The sequence below is a fragment of the Idiotropiscis lumnitzeri genome, chromosome 9 (genome assembly GCF_059441095.1).
Source record: "Idiotropiscis lumnitzeri isolate Australia: NSW breed Sydney's pygmy pipehorse chromosome 9, RoL_Ilum_1.0, whole genome shotgun sequence".
NCBI classification, from domain to species: Eukaryota; Metazoa; Chordata; class Actinopteri; order Syngnathiformes; family Syngnathidae; genus Idiotropiscis; species Idiotropiscis lumnitzeri.
The window spans coordinates 17,335,672-17,353,254 of NC_142399.1; the positions used below are offsets into that span (position 1 = coordinate 17,335,672).

The 17,583-nt window shown below is 41.8% G+C and overlaps 1 protein-coding gene and 1 long non-coding RNA gene across 3 annotated transcripts in view; one reads left to right on the plus strand and one right to left on the minus strand.

Moving 5' to 3' along the window:
* Nucleotides 1-5,458: 5,458 nt before the first annotated feature.
* Nucleotides 5,459-13,456, minus strand: LOC148330567 (uncharacterized). The gene is made up of 2 exons (XR_015845115.1): nt 12,967-13,456; nt 5,459-10,994 (listed from the first exon to the last, which is right to left on the minus strand). It is a non-coding gene; the product is annotated as an uncharacterized LOC148330567 (long non-coding RNA).
* Nucleotides 13,457-14,661: 1,205 nt separating this feature from the next.
* The window catches only part of bcl11aa (BCL11 transcription factor A a), a 41,112-nt gene continuing 38,190 nt past the window's right edge, over nt 14,662-17,583 (plus strand). For both annotated transcript variants that reach the window (XM_088305047.1, XM_088305048.1), the window contains exon 1: nt 14,662-15,061. In XM_088305047.1, the coding sequence (XP_088161173.1) occupies nt 15,007-15,061 (55 nt within the window). In that variant the 5' untranslated portion in view covers nt 14,662-15,006. The remainder of the gene's footprint in view (nt 15,062-17,583) is intronic.

The window sequence follows — 17,583 nt, forward strand, 5'->3', positions numbered from 1 at the left end:
TATTATTATTATTTTTTTTTTAGAAAAGTCAACTACTTGAGAAACTAACAAAGAATTCTTTTTTTTTTTTTTAAAAGTTGGGAAAAAAAGGAAGTGTGTTAGTTCCACATACATTTTAGGCCAACTTGTATGTTGCATGTTCTTGTACAGTTTGCTTGGACTGAATATGAATACAAACCGAGAGAAGCCAAGCCATCCCCCGCTCCAATAACAGGAGCGGACCAATGAGGGAGGATCAACTCCACCCAGGCCACACCTTCCACTCGGGGTCGAAATACTGTATCCATATCAGGAATTTGCCACAGTAAGATCTCATTGTTTCAGTTTTTCTTTGAAGCCCTTTGAACAACAGTGCTGTTCTGTAGTACGGAGCATAGCTGAGATCCTGGTGATGATGAGGATGTAACTGTAATGTCAGTTTGTCGGGCTCCAGACCAATAGCGAATGTGTGAAACACAGCTATATGTATATGAAGTACTTTTAAGAGTTTGAGAGAAATTATAAAGATAGAGATATATATGAATATAGAAAAAAAGTGTATCTGCCTGTCTCCAAAACACACATGCACACCTTGTACATAGAAAATAATGAGAAGTTATTAACAAGAGAAATGTCAGTGACACGCAAACATTCCTGATTTTTGTTTTGTTTTTTGAGAGAGGAATGTGCACCCTTTGCTGAGCTCAAGCTGCTGAGCGGTACTGAGCCACAAGGGGGTGCGCCAAAAGGCCTTTCTTCATCCACGCTCCAAATTGTTTAAGCAAAAGTCTGGAAACATTGTTTTTCTTTTCAAGAACTCCCCTCCTGTTTATTGCTATTGATTGGGACTGGACTTCTAAAGCCAATGAAGAATAAGATTTTACAGACCTATGTTGCAAATGTTTGTTTTGAAAATCTTGGCAGTGTGGCCGGCTGCCCTTTCCTTTGTCAGTATTATTCCTCGAATACTGATTGTTTACAACCCATGACTCCCCAAACCTTAATGATAATGCTAGATGAAAGACGAAGAAGTATTCACTGCAACCGTTCTTGTTTGTATAACAGATGTGGCTCTACTGACGTGTATGTTTTATATTCAAGAGTTCATTTTTATTATTTACAAATAAAAGACTGCAGAAGAAGATATCTTCTCCTTCCAAGGAAGAGGCCTCATTATTACAGTGAAGCTGGTTTTGACATGAGGAGTAGAGGGAAAGGTGTTATAATGCAAAGTCCTTTGTGGACAACTGAAAAAAAGTGCAACTTCCTTTCAGCTTTTTCTGGGATCCACTCAAACAAGACAAAGATGAAACACTTCATTATATTTGTTATGTGCTTATCACGGGCAGCACGGTGGGCAACTGGTCAGCTCGTCCGCCTCACAGTACCGAGGTGTCTGGATCAATTCCAGCTCCAGCCTTCTTGTGTGGAATTTACAATTTCTCCCTGCTTGGGTTTCCTCTGGTTACTCCGGTTTCCTCTCACGTTCCAAAAACATGCATGGCAGGTTGATTGGACACTCTAAATTGTCCTAAGGTATGAGTGTGAGCGCGGATGGTTGTTCGTTGATGCGATTCGTCAAACCGATTTAATATCACACTGAGACAACCCAAGGATATATAAAATGCAGTTTCTAAATGATGATTTCATTTAGCAAAGGGCAAAAACAGTACAAACCTATCTGACCCTCTGTGAAAAAGTAATGTCCCCCCTGTGCTCAAGCAAAGCAACCAAGCAACTGTGACTCACTACAGTTTTGGGAAAGTTGAGCAGTTTCACGGGCAACAGCCAACCACCACCTTTTTTGAATCAAGAAATCACTTCAATAGAATTTGTTAGACAAAGTGAAATAGGCTACAACATCTCAACAAATGCCACAATCCAAAGAAAAAATTTCAATGGACAGACTGACAGATAGATAGATAGATATTTTGTATTTTGAGTCTTCGAAGGGTTCACTCTTTGCATTGCAGGGTATGTCTTCCTGAATAAAAGCCAACTCTAAAAATACTACAGTTTATTTCATCAGTCATCATAGATATATCCACTGGATCCTCTGCCGCAGTGTGATTACAAACCCAGCAGGATATTCACTGCAATTGAGTCAAAGCAAGTGACCGAGTGCATGAATATGTAAACTAAGCCTCCTAATGTGCAAAACATAGCAACCATCACAGTGCTTCTATGGCATCCTAATCAAGGCAGTGATGATTCTAAAAAAAACATCCAGACATGGTGAGACAATTAAATGTATTGATTTCATTATGCACTCAGTACTTGGATGCAGTGGCAGTTATAGGGACCTGTACCTGAGGTTGCAGAGGGGTAGCAGGAGGTTCAGTTGTTTGGGGGGCAGATTTTTTTCCCACTCCAACATACACACGCACACACACACACACACACACCCCAGCACACACACAAATTTCAAATTCAGATTTCCTTTTTGCATTTCCTGCGCTAGCAACATGGTGAAGACTGCTGGACACAGTCCTTACAGAGACGAGCTAGCAAGCAAAAGAAATGCATGCATTTTGTGTCGTTGCTGTGTTATTGGAAATAAAAGTGAGCATACTGTAGAAACCTACTAAATGGAGGAGTTTTTTGCTTAGTATGCAGCCATTTGCAGAAAAAAAAAGCACGCTGCAGAATATGGGCAGAGCCCAGGTTATAAAATATTAGATATGTATACATATGTATTATGCATAACAAAATTTAATTTTGGAGACAATTTATTTGTTTTCATTTTATTTTATGTATATAATTATTATTACAATTGTTATTTATATATTTAATTTTACTTTCTTACTACAGTATTTATAATTTATTTTACTATACCATAATATCATTATCTCTATTACTTATGTCATCTGTGACGTTAATCCCACTTGGGGACATCCATCACCGGCATCACCCCAGTATTAACCACTATGCTAAAAGTCCGGGCTGGCGCCATGAAATCTCTATGGTCGCAATCGCAATGAACCACGTCATCTTGGTGTGTAAACAAGTGTAGCCAACTGCACGGTCATTCTGGCTTTCATTAAAAGAAATAACCAGCCAAAATGGCCCATTTTTTACTATCAGGCTTAGTTTGTGTATTTTTTTTTATCAGGAAACTGAACTTACACATAATTTCCTTCTTTACCCATTCATTTTGGAGCAATTAGGAAATAAGTGATGACTTGAAAAACACCTACTTTTAAAAAGGAATCTGGCCATGCCCCCCTCCGCTCGCTCCATGTTTTGGTCGGAGTCATTGAAGGGGCCGATTACAAACTCTCCATTGGAAATCATTGTACTTTCACTGCTGATAACGTCCAAAAATGGTGATCAATTGGCGGCAAATTCATGTGGGCTTCCCTACCAATGACCACTTTAACTTATCAAAAGGATTAACCTCTTTGTGGCTAATTTATACAACAATGAGGAACTGTGGAAGTGAGCAGAGCGACATAGATGTATACGGGGGAGGGCACTCGTGTATTGCTTTCTTTACTGATCACGGTGAGGCATGAAAGCACCAATCGGGATATTTACACAGACTGAAGTGGGAATGAGTAAACATGCACATTTATTTGGATGAGGATAGGCTGTGACATACAACATGCCGTTTTATTCTTTGGAACATAACATCTCCGAGCTACGCGTACACCGCTCAAGGCTACGTTCTAATGCAGCAACAATCGGCCTCCTCGCTGAAACGTTTTGTTAGCTGAACATTGACGAGCAAAGCTGCTGATTGGTATGGAACATAGGCTTCCTTTGGAAACTAATAACAGGGGAGCGTGCTCTGCCTCTCCGAACACATAGACACTCACAGTGTAGTGTAGGAGCGCCACAGTAAATTACCAAATGGGACCCTAATGTTCATTTCTTTTTTTTCCAACTTTGAAAGAAAAAAATTGCAAGAAAATGTATCAAAATGGTGAGGTCAAATTGTAATACATGAAGTTATGGTCACAAATGAAAATCCGCAATATGAACTGCGAATTAGCAAGGGAATTACTGTATGGGCTATGTCTGTGTTCCTAGACGTGTGTGTAAGCACACAGTTTTTTATCAAGCATATCAACGCCACATTTCAAACGGTAGTCTGTGATGATATTTGTTTTTTGCTGTGGATCTTCTTCAAGCTCCACTTTCTTATGCAGCATGCATTAGCTCCATGAACAGTCAGGAGGGCACTATCAGAAGTGAACATAGCTCGCGTCCTGTGGTGTTTTTCGCCTGCTCTCCTAACTTCCAGACAAATTTTGTTCAGTGTGCCAAGCAAAGTTGTGTTGCATTTCAGAAGCCTGATCAACAGAGACAATAAAAAAAATTGTCAAAAGGGAGAATCACTGACAGTCCTCTGTCCTAAAAGTGTTCCAGTGAGCCTTGTCACAAGATAGACCCAGTCTTTAAGTAGACGAAGCAGCTGCTTAGGACTCCCATGACCAGTAGATGCCCCAATTTGAATTGACATTATGGAAAACAGCAACGACTTTTGTCGTTGTGCGCCGTTGGTAGGACTATGCATGACAGTAACATACGGTGTGAAGGCAAACTTCAAAATAAAGCTTAGTTACCCAAAGATGACATGAATATCAGTGCCTTAGTTTGCATTTATTTTGAAGTTGTTCCCAGCATCACATAGTGACGCGGCGGCTTTTTTGACGCGTCTCTTGACTCAAACAGTAGTTGAGGCCAGTTTGTATCGCCATCACAAACTGTTGCGGCGCAGCCTCCTCGGTTCTCATTGACAAAATAATACTAAATGGAAACTGGATATGTTACTTGTTCGTTGATCACATGTTCACTGAATTTGCTTAAAATTTTTTAAACATACCGATGGAAAACCAATTATTGGCATCACTCGCCATTATTAATAGCTGACAGACTTAACAAATTATGTAATACCCGAAGAAAGGCAACCGCACCCCAACCTCAGTAACACGAAATAATGGCATAAAATGCATTTGCAGCACAAATTGTCCCGGACTAGGTAAGTGAAGAGAATATTTGCAATGATGTCATAAATGACATCTCAGAAAGCAAGAACGATAAAATTCTGAAAACCTAAACTGACAATTTTTTAGTCTAATCACAACAAAATGGCCATCACTTTTAAGTATTGCAGTATATATTATATGCATTTAATCATTATTTTATCTCTTGTAATTTATTTTAGGACAGATTACTGTTTATATTATTTTTTCACTTTTCACTTGAAAGAAGCTTTTCGCTTTATGTTCAGACAAGGTTTGTAGTTCTACAACACACTAGTTTGTCCCTATGCACCAAAATGTTGCAAAATTCCTAAGCAATAAAGTTTTAAAGTTTACTGTAGATATATGTCTTATGGCTTCACTGTTTGATTGTTGCGATATTTATTTCAATTATTTCACTTTAGTCACCGTTTTTCACCATTGCACTGCTGACTGTGACAAAACAGGACTGATACATTTCCGGTGGAGGAGGAAGAGAAGTGAGGCAGGAGTGAAAAACAAAATGTTTATTATACAGACTAAAAAAAACAAGAAGGCAAACACGGTACTGGGTTTAAAAAAAGATAACAGAAGTCCAAAAACAACGAGAACCAAAGTAACTATACAACCACTCCGAAAACAGGACTTGAAACAAAGGACAATGAACCGAAAGAAAGCAGTGAACTAAATACAGAGAAATTGACGAGTCAACGAGGAACACCTGGACAAGACACAAAAGCTTGGCGAGAGCTGATTGGCTCACCCTGGTAACGGTGATGGAGGACAATGGACACAACAAGACACACAAAGGAACACATGTGAAACGTGAAACTAAAGATGGAACTGAACTCAAACGCAATTTAGACAGAACATGACAAGTACAATTTGTGGGACTGAGAAATTGTTGCATTTACTTGGATAAGATTTTATCACAGTTTACTTTATTTAACCTTTAAACAGCTTAATTTATGTGTTTTGATACTTGATTACAATCTTAAAATTGAAAAAAGAAGCAAAAGTAAAACAAATTTGTTTTCAGATTTTAGAATGAGGTTTGGCAGCATATATTGTAAATACTGCCAGTCAGGTGGGATGCCTCGTTTGAATTCTCTTCAGCATTAGACAACATCTGACAAAAATGTGAAATGTGGGTGTTTGGGTTGCACAGTACGCCATCACTAAATGGCACACCAAAAATATAGGTAGTGGTGATCGACAGTTTTCATTTTGACTGGACATTTTAGTTTCAAATTGCAGTCAGTTCTCAAACCTCAAACTCAGCTAATTCAACAAAGTGAGGGGGGGGGCTTCTCCCTGCGCTATAAAATTATCAGTATTTAAATCAGGGTTTCAGACATTTTTTTTAGTAGAAGCACATGTGCCCCCAACCCAACATTTTAGGGGCACAAGTAGAGAATATTAATCACAAATTGCCCTACAAAGTAAATATGAACATTTCTACTCATTTTCACAGCAGTATATTCCTGATAAATTGGCAGAAGTGTGGTGCAAGTTGTCTGCATGTTTGTCTGCAACAACAAATATTAAAGAATTTAAATACATAAAAATAAATTAGCAAATTCATTGGCCACTAATAGCATGAGTATAGATGAAAAATGTAGTTGCACTCCACACATTTTCCTATACTTATGTGCGGTGTTAATCTTCAAATTATGTGGTCACAGTGGCTAACAAACATATTAAATACAGCTTGAGTTGTTGTTGTTGTTTTTTTTTTGTTTGTTTGTTTGTTTGTTTTTAGGTGATAGGCCTACTTAAAGTTTAGCAACTCTTTTTGAGACCACCCTGCAGGGTTGCAATTTTTAAAAATGTTAGCAACACAAGAGTCAGCGCCGAGAAGCTTGAGTTCCAGATCTTCACCATCCATGTGAGAAGCGTGCATCATCACCAGCAGTCACGTCGAGTGTATCAGCTTGATGGCTTCTGAGATGACAGATGTCTCACTCTGTCGCCCTCTGCCACTCTAGACCGCCATCCCTTTTCTGCAAAGCTGCACGCTGAGGCGAAGAGACGCCTGAAAGCTCTTTATTGCCACCTTGTGGCGACATCGGAGCACAAAAATGGATGACAGACTCATACTCACGTCAACTCCTCACTTTCTAAAGAAATAAAAACGCCGGGGGAAGGAGAACCGCATAACGGTGATGTGATAAAAATATTTTTGTTTCGTGTCCATATGGGTGTTATGATTTCCACTGAGGAACAAATGGGTAAAATTTGGCAACTCAGACCATAAACCTGTTTACTCATTCTTCAGAATGTATCGACACTTCAGCTTCTTCTCCGTACACACTCAAAGCGTTCAAGTTGATTGGAAATGCGTTTCAGATTTATATTTTTGTTTTATATATATATAAATATATATATATATATATATATATATATATATATATATATATGTAGGTCCTTCAACGCGGTCTAACGAGATAAGTAATCTGTAATAGAAGTAGTTACACGACCTAAACTGATTCACATTTTATATAGCTATATTTATCCGTAGATCGTTGGTGTCCACATTAAATCGTTTTGCTGAGCAGCGGAAAAAATTAATGATTTCTCCAATTTATGACACAAAAGAAAACGTGGAACACCTAAAAGCATCGTATTTAGGAGTACATATTTATTCACTGAAGAAGTGATTTTGGTCATTATGACCAAAACCTTTGGAAAATGTCTCGATCATCTCTTAAATTTAACTCTCGTGAGCTGTTTTTGTTTATATTTGTTCAAACTCATGTACCTTTAATTTGACTACCTTTAATTTAATAAAAACAAAAAACATTAATATAAAACCAAAAGAAACAAGGGAGGTCGCTTCATTTTTTTCGCGGCATGATTTTTAATTAGCAAAGACTACAACACAATGATCCTGTCATTTCAGCTTTTCGACAACAAATGGCCAATGAGGCCATGTTAATGTTTTCGTGCCTTTTCAATTGGCGTTCGTTGTTATGTTTCACATTTCTCGCATCGGTGTGTGCAATGGTGAAGCGTGCTGCAGTGATGATCACTAAATATATCCAATACTGTTTATATTCAGTATGTGTGATTTATACTACACACTATATAAAACATGCATGGTTTATATTTTTCGTTTACTTTAATGACCAATCTGATATATTAACTTGCTGAATATTGAGTTTTATGTTGAAAAAAATGCTGTGCATGGCTTTCCGTCGAAAATATTTACAATCATGTACATGGCAGCATATTCAAATTTAATTCTGCCTTTAACTATACAGTAGTTTAGAATAGTTTTGCTCGTCGCTGTCGGTAGTGTAGAAATAGGCTGCATCACGTGAGACGTGCGGGTGAGCAAATAGGATGCGCTGTGCATGATATTGAACAAAGATGAATTATTTATCATTAAAGTGCAGCGTTATTATTGTGCAAAGAGACAACTATTTTGATCTACAGGTCCAGTGCATTATATTCGTGTTAGTGCGCATAGAAACAATGCAAAGGCATTCCAAAATTTCTCAAAATAAATTTGGAGATTCATTTTTTTCTTTTGCCTGCAATATAGACTATTGTACGCCGACATCATGTGGCAAAACTTTCTGGAAAACTTTCTCGCTCTCACCAAACTTCACTTTGCCCTGGTAATTATTGTAAGCCCTTATGTGTTGTTTTCGCTTATTTTTAAGTTATTATACAGCTCCTATAAATTACCACGTGCACATTTTCCCATTAAAAAAACAAATACAATCCACTGTTTATTGTTTTTTTACGGGGGACGGGCATGTGTAAACAAACATTAAGAGTGTAACCTATAATTGGTCACTTATGATAATAATAGGTCCTCTTGGTCTCCGGAGATGCGCTACATGAACACGCAAGTCGGGGAGTCAGATGGCATTAGATGCAGGGACTTTGCCAGTAATGGAGGCTTTCTGGTTAAGAGGCAGACTGAAACAGAAGGGTGTCATGTCAGATTAGATTTGTTATTTCCCCCCTCGGTGTTAATGGTTTGAAAGGCCCCCTAGTTTGCTTCAGAGCCCATTAGAAAGTGGCGGCCGTGATACAGCCGTCATTACCGCGCTGTTCCCCCGCACCGCCGCTTAATCTAATTAGATAGCCCGGCTCCTGCCTTTTGGGGGGAGTCTTTCTATTGATATTCATTAAAAATACATGATTTATCACTAAGCTCTCTGAGGTACGACCACGCGTAGCCGTTCGAAGGTAGAAACGGTGTTCTTTGGACTGCTGAGGATTTATTCCGCTGCAATTTCATGTTTAATCATAATTCATTATTCGGAACATGCTGGATTATTATTATTAATAATATTATTAATAATATAAATAATAATAAATGTCAGTTATAATAAAAAAATATACATTAAGCAAACGTGATCACGTAATTATTTGGATGGGTAAATGTGTATTTTGTCCGTGTTGCTAAATTGATATAATTATTTTCGATGGAATTATTCATTCTCACAACCCATTTTTTCTTATAGCGGTACTTCTTTTACGTGAATTACACTACAGATTGTTTTAGTCGAGTTCGCAATAGAAGAAAGAAAACATCCTGACAATTAAACAACATGCTTGCTAAAAAACATTTTTCCGAGAGAAAATACTTTAATACATTTTCGCTAAATCAGAAACACGTCTGATTCTTCGGTGAGTTTTATTCAGTGAAAATGTATTTCTGTATACAGTGCTAAATCACATTTGTTATGTTGGACAACTATAACGTGTTTTTGAATCACTTTAAGGACGCTCCATTCCAATATTAAACGTTTTAGTGCCCTCTATGCCGGTTTGACGCTTCGGGCCCATCGCAGCAACTGGTTAGGGCCGCTTCTTTTTACACTGGCGCTATATGGCCACTAGAGGGAACCCCAGTCCGTGTTTGCTGCTGTTAAAACCACCTCCAGTGTAGTAAATCCACTACAGTATTCTTTAACGGCACTTTTCGTCGTTGCTTTAGCAGCACTTGACCAATCCTCCTCCTGTTTTTTTCTCCATATAAAGTAATGTGATTATTAAAAATACCTTCAATTAAATGCACCGTTTGCAAGGTGTCTTCAGCCGCTGGATTTCTGGATAAGAAAAATAAAATCAAACTGCTTTAAATTGTGGAACTGCCTAACCTCATATTATCCAAGCGTGCCGTCGTTTAAACTCGACCGTGTTTCACACCAGCAAACACTTTACTGCCTTTATAGATCTCTTAAGCTATATGCTCCAGTGCTGGGCTACTTGCAACACAAAGGTCCCAAGCGTGTCATTTCCCATCGTCATTCATCTTCATAACAACCAGTTAGTGTAAAATTAACAACGACTTAACTAACGGCGGCCATAAACGTGCCCGTGCATTAGAGGCAGATGGATGGTGGTGATGGAGGCTGGCCTGCATGCATCGGACTTAATAGGTAGACTTTGCTCCAGCTCTTAGGGTGTGATATTGTGTGGCCCCGATGCAAGATAACGAGTGAATCTTTCCTGTTGTCCCTTTTGCGATTAAATGAATTTAAATTCTGACAAAAAAAGAGATGAAACGATAAATAGCATTCATTGCAACCTGTGTGTGATGTCCTGAACTCAGATATCGCATCATATACGCAGAAAAGCGCTCGCATGTGTGCGCGCGTGTGAGTGTAGGTGTGTGCGTGTGTGTGTGTGGGGGGGGGGGGCGTGTATTCGTGCGCGCGTTTGTGGTTGCGCGTGTAAACGTGTGTGAGCGTGTGTGCGTGGGTGTGTGCGTGTGTGTGTGTGATGGAGGTGGTGGGGGTCTGGTAATTTGGTCTATAGCTGCGTAATCCCGCCTGATTTCATCTAATACCACCGGGCAGACGCAGCGACGTGTGCGCACATCCCGCGACGTGATAATAGTTCCCTGTAAAATCCAGCCTGGCCCCGTTTTTGCAAATCTTTTAGGATGTCTGAAAATTGACGGTACGCGCGTGTCCGTGTGCGAGTGTGTGCGTGCATACGTGCGTGAACATGAAATTCCACTGCCAAAACGAAAGACTGGATGTGACAAGGATTTGAAGCTCTGCATAGAAATTAAGACGACACCTGAAGGAAAAAAATGAGAGAAAAAAAAGCCTTTAACCCATTGCTTGAGGGTGATTTTCAAACCACGTGGCGAACATTGTGAACGAGTCGTGGAGTTGTGGCGAGACCTCGCGAAATCATCTGAAGTTGGGTTTTGTTGTATACGTAAAATTTAACATGCACAATAACAAATGTTCGGAATTTAATTATTTTAAATCACCATATCGGAGCAAAATTTGGCCAGGAGCATATTCACGGTAAAATTGCTTTTAATAAATCCATTAGAGGCTCTTAAAGCAGGCCCACAGCTCGGGTTTTGGGGGAGATTTCAAAACAATATAGGCAGCGACCCGAGAGACCAAGAGAGAAATGAAGGTGTAAAGAAGACCATAGAAGGGATGGGGGGTGAAAGCGGTGGGGGTGTGTATGTGGAGCTGATTTATCTCAGGGGCCCCTTGGTCATTTCCATATATTGAAATGCGCCCCCAGTTACTCAATTTCCCCGGAGCTGTCGTGCGTGCAGAGGAAGGCGCCCATGTGACCGTCATCGGTCTGATGCTCTGTTGTCTCTCCCCTCTTTTCACGTCCCTTACGACGCACACACACACGCACGCACACACTCGCCCCCGCGCGCTCTTATTTTGCACAGCCACTGTGCACTCTTGAATTTATACATGTAACGTGTTGATCTTTAGAGCTAAAGTGCTGAATTGTTCAATGGGATGCGGATGTAGCTATTACCGAATTTGTTGGTTTTTTTTGCTAACAAAGTTCCCACAAAATCATGCGTTGAACTCTACATGCCTTCGTGCCTGCGTCTGCACAGCTTTCCTTGCGTCGCACAATTCTAAAGTCTGATTTATGACGAGCGGCGCGCTCCCAATTTCCATATGGAGACAGCTCAGTTCTCTCTGTGCGTCCGATCAGCTCTGAGCGATGCCCTGCGTGCACGCGCGTTTTTGTATACGTGTGGTGGTGAGTGCGTAAAGTGGCAAGTGAGGATGAGGAGGGAGATTGGAGGAAAAGAAGAGAAGACTTTTTGTAGCAAAAGAGATGGAGCTGGGATGTTGAGAGGTCAAGGTTATAGCGTGCGTTGGATTCGGGGAGCTGTAAAATGACGCCGCCTTTTACCGTGGGTACCAATTGGGATTAGGTTGTAAGGGTCCCTTAAATTTATTAGGATTTAAGGTTTGGATTTATATAGGATTGCGGTGATTTGAAAGAACGTGCAATGAAGACAGTGTTCACATCAATGAAAATATGAATAAGTCTATAAAAAGTATTACATTTGTAATACTTTACAACTAAAAAAATGTATTATTAAAAGTCGACGCACTCGTTCATACAACACGTTTTTTAATCCGATATACTGGGGCGGTGGCTCCTAAAAGCGATACGGTCGACGGGAAAACTCAAATCAACCTGTACAGGTTGGGAAAATAGGGGTGATAATCAAAGACGTCTATATTTCAGTCACGCATCATAACACGAGTAAAAACGGAAGAAAATGTTTCCACTTTATAGACGCCCAAGAGTCTAAATCACCCAATTGGGGAAAGGTTGAAATTTTGATCCACTCTCATGTTGACCTCTAACCTACCGTTGTTGTGTACATCCAAATCCGCGGTACTAAAAAAGTAAAAGTATAAAAAATAACACTGCTGTACCCCTTCGTTGGTTTTGTTTGCTTAATGAAGCAGCTCTTGAATTAGTACACCAATATATCACTTATATTCATCCTCCCTGATGCATTCATCATCTCAACTCGTGAATGCGATTAATCATTATAGACCGATGAATAAAATACAAATTGTAACAAGAAACCGCAGTAAGATGCATACTTTTTGGACAGACGTGTTTTATCCTTACATCCGGAGAAACCTGCTGCTACACGAGCACTTCCACAAAATGGACGCACATGCACGCGCGTGTGCCGACCTGTCCTATAACAAGCCATGCGAGCAAGTTGCAACTTGCAAAATATTTCACTCACTGGTCATGCATTTTTCCCCCTTGACGTTGAACCTCCTCCGCCACTCCTCCGGCGACTCGCTCGCTCTCTCTCTCTCCTTCTCTTTCTCTCTGTCGCTCGACCATCACCCCCAGCCCCCCTCCCCCTCATCCTCCTGGCCTGCCTCCCCACACCACCATCACCACCACCCCCTCCGTATTAAGTGCGCGTCCTCTTCGGTCAGTGAGCGAATCTCCGGGCTCTCGCATAGAAGCGCCACTCCAAGCTCCCTCCGCCAACGCTGAGGTCGCTCGCGCCTTCCTCCCGTCTTCTCCAGCAGTCAGTGGAGCCATTATGTCCCCCGTCTTCTCACGTTCTCTCATCCGTCTCTTGTCGCTTCCGAGCAAGAACCGCGTCTTTCCACCCATTGTGTCTCCTCAGCGGATGGCCGCACCGGCTGCGCGCTGTTCGCGTGCGACTTTGCCGATATAAAGCCTGTCGTCTTATATTACCAAACCCCCTTTTATTACAAGAGTATTTACAATCTCTTCCCCCTCCTCTTCTTCTTCACTCTTCCTCCTCCTTCTCCTATACACCACCCCCACTACCGACGAACCCTCCCCCGTTCCAGCTCGAACCTGAATCACATCTGAAAGTTATTATGGGCCGGCTCCGCACTTCTTCATGCCAAGGTCAGCAGCTTGGGTTTCACCCCGAACCGAGCCAAACAGTCCGGCGAGGGCTCTTGATTGGACATATGTGAAAAGTGCCCACTAAATGTATTCACTCGCTTACCGCTTCCAAAGGTGTGCACAAACGTGCTTGGAATCGTTTGAAGTAGACGAAAAGTGAGTGAATGACGTGACCCAGACATGAGATGACACCCATGCAATATGACAATGAAATACATTTCTTCATTTCAAGAGGATTTCTTTCTATCTTAGGGGTGATCATAAAGTCATTGCCGTTGTTAATGAAGCTACGGGCCTACATGCGGATGATAATGACAAAAAACGTTTTAAAAATGTGATTATACAAAAATAAAGCGTATACGTGTTAAAATGGTCATCATGTATAATGTGGTTAATGGTTGTAAAACGTAAAAAAGCCACCCACTGCTTTGCCAGTGGAATTAGATTTGGGGTTGCTTGCAACGGCAAATACGCACACGCCTCAATTTAAGTTTCCCAAGTGTTCTGTGCCTGTGGCCACGCACACGACGCAAGTCCACGCGAGCCGGTATTTGTCTAAGTATGTGCAGGAGTATCATTCTCGCCCCACTCGGAGGCTCCGCTTGCCCTGTTTCACGTCCACGTCCCTTTCTCTCTCTGCATATTGCTTTCATTATACTCGCTCTCTCTCTCTCTCTCTCTCTCTCTCTCTCTCTCTCTCGCATACACCCTTCCTTCGAAGTGTGTCTTGTCCGGCCCCCCTGATCTCTGTGTCCATTGGCTTCTACCGGGTCTACTTCTCATGTGCGGCCCTCCCCCTCCTCTTCCTCCTCCTCCACCTCCCCTCTCCGATGATCGTCCATTGGTGTTGTTATTTCGCGTCCCTCCTCCCACTCCCACTCCCACTCGGGTGCCTCGGCCCTGCCCATGTTTTTGTATGTCGGGTGTCCGTCCACCGCCTGACGTTCAAGTTCGCCGGGAACGTCACGTCCGTGCACTTGAACCCCCAACCACGGGGGTGGGGGGAGGGGTGGGGGGGAAGGGGAGGGGTGGTTGGCGGTGGTGGTGGGGGGGCGGAGGGGGGCTTTTGCCATTTTTTTTCCATCGCTCTCCCCTCTCTCCTCTCCTCTCTCTCCATCCTCATACACACACACACTCTCTCTCTTTTCTCCGCTCTTCTTTCTCAAAAAAGCCATGAAGGCGATCCCGCGATCCATCTTCGCCTCCGCGCCATCTTTGTATAATTTCTAATTAGTTTTTAATTTTTTCCCTCCCTAAATTATTTTTGTTGTTGTTGTGTGTGGATGACGAAGACGCCGGATGAAGACATTCTTTTGCCCCTCCGGAGTCTCCAATGTGTAACCCCGGCTCTTCCCGATGTGATCCGCACTGAGCGCCGCCGCCAGCCACCATGTCTCGCCGCAAGCAAGGCAAACCTCAGCACTTAAGTAAACGGGATTTCTCGCGTAAGTACAACCCAGAAACGGAAAGATACATGTCCACGCATTGGTCTCGTTAAGTTACACCGGCAACCGGGTGGCATTGGTGGGTGGGGAGTCTGCGGAACATCAGCCGTGAGGACATCGCGATGGACCGCGCAGACCTGCGGTCAACTGGACTCAGAGCGCGGTCACTAAAGTGCGACACAGTAGTTCGTCAACGAGACCAAAATAAGTTGCTTAGCCTTGTTGCAAAACTGCAACGGGATCCAAATGAAGACATTTGGCGTTGACCGGCTCCAATTGGCTCCCGCTCCGGTGCCCCCACGGTGGGTCGGGTCAGTGGAGGCGCACGCTCGGCTCATCTGAGCGGCCGTACAGCGCGCTCTTCGCTGAGCTGGGGAGAAATCCCCCTCCGAACACCACTTAACTGTTTGACGAGCAAGTTTTACATACTCTCTCGCCTTCTATTTTTGGGATTATTTTTTAAAAACAGAAAAACTTGGAGCCGAAATTACCGGAACCAGCGGAAACACATTACCTCGTGTTTACAAACTGCCTCCGTCACAGCAACACCTCGCTTGGCGCAGACAGCACAGATCGATTTCCTTTACTCGCTTCTAAAATCCGAACGCCTGTTATGTAAATGTATCGGTGTTCACCCTAGTTGAGGAACTTTCTCACAGAAACACGCGCTAAGGAGTTTGTGCTGCTCGGAGTTGCAAGACAGCAACAGGAACTACTTGTCCTGTCCCGTTTCTCATCTTTTTTTTATTCTAATAAACTAATGAGGCGATGCACAAATGTTAACATTTATAATAAGTTGATGTAAGACCAGGTATTGGCTATTTATGGTTGTTGTAACATGGGAAAAAAAGATAAGATTTCAACATCATTTTACATAAAATGTCCCAACTGCGCACAATGTATTGATCATCTCCTGTAATTTGTCGTCTTTATTGCGCCTACATTGACACAATAGTCTTTTATACGAGGGGGAAGCGTACACATTTGTAAACTATAGAGAGAATGGCCATGTGTCATACTGAATTTCCTCGCGGTATTTCAGCGGTTGACTAAATTGGAGTAAATTAGAAAACAACAATAACAACAACAACAAAATATTATAATACTCACACATCAATGCTTTGGTTATGTGTTGGTATGCTGATTGGCCGTTGCCCGTGCAGCTGTTCGTTTTAGACCTTTTTTTTGTTGTGGAGGGTGGGGGGGGCTATAGTGTGTGACAGTGACATGGCGAGAAACTGTCGCTAGGAGGCAGAGCACGATCAGAAAATCCAGCTCAGAGCTTGAACTTGATCACTTTCGCTGCTACTCCTCTACATACTCACTGCTACTATGTGTGGACTATTGGGAGGGAAGGATAGTGTGTGTGCGCGCGTGTGCGCGCGCGCGCGCGTGTGTGTGTGCGTGTGTGCGTCGCGGTGGGGGGGCTGGGGGGCTATGGGCAATATACATAAACATTCAGTCACACGCATGCAAACATACGCACACACTCACACACGCACCCACACATGCACAGTCAAACTTCCACATGCCCTTTGACCTTTACTATACATATATTTTTTTAAAGAATTGTAATTTTGCTACAATCTGTGTACATTTCATATGGAAAGTGCATGTACGGAATTTATTCAAAACATCAGTATGGTAACTTTTCTGCATATAAATATAATTGTTTTCAATATACGTAGACTGTAATCTGTGAATATAATTTAATGGTTTGTATATTTTTGAGCAAGACCAAATCACTTTTTGCACTGACCAATAAAGGACAACAGCATACAAAATTTAGTATACAGTTAAACTTTAAAACCAACATTGTCGTCTACACCAAGGCCATATTTTGGAGTGTTTATTAGGATGAAATGGAACTGATTGTAGGATGTAATACTTACATAGATACGATTATGCTTTGTGTTCTTGCGCTGTCTTGCAGCAATAATATTTTTTTCTCAATAATCATTTTCTCCTTTGTCACACTGCTTTAAATGCACCAAAAATGTGTTCCCCCAATATAACAACTGTAACAGAAGCCTTTTAATTGAATATTGGATAGATTTCAATATTTTGGTCTTATTTTGTCACTGTGGTGCCCTCTTCCTCATTTTTAACTGCAGTATGTAACAAGAGTAAGACTGTGCTGACCTGAAGTTAAATCAGCAGGGTGCAACGGGGCTGGATGTAGGATGATGCTGGGGTGAAGGGGGCTGTGGTGGGGTTGGCGAATTTATCATGTTATCGCCATGTCCCAGTTTGCACGCAGATGTGTGTGGAACTGCAGCGTTCAAATGATAATTCAGGGAAGGGGGCGTGTGGTCCACATAATATAAAAAAGACACACACACACACACACGCACGCACAGGCAGGCTTGCATTCCAACACACACTTTCCAACGCTACCCATTTATCAGACAAAATCTGTTCCAATCAGCCAGGCGATGAAAATTAAAATCTATTTTTTGATCCTCAGTGGTTTTAAGTTCATTAAAATGTGAAATTGGGTGGCTGAGTAAAGAAGGTCAACG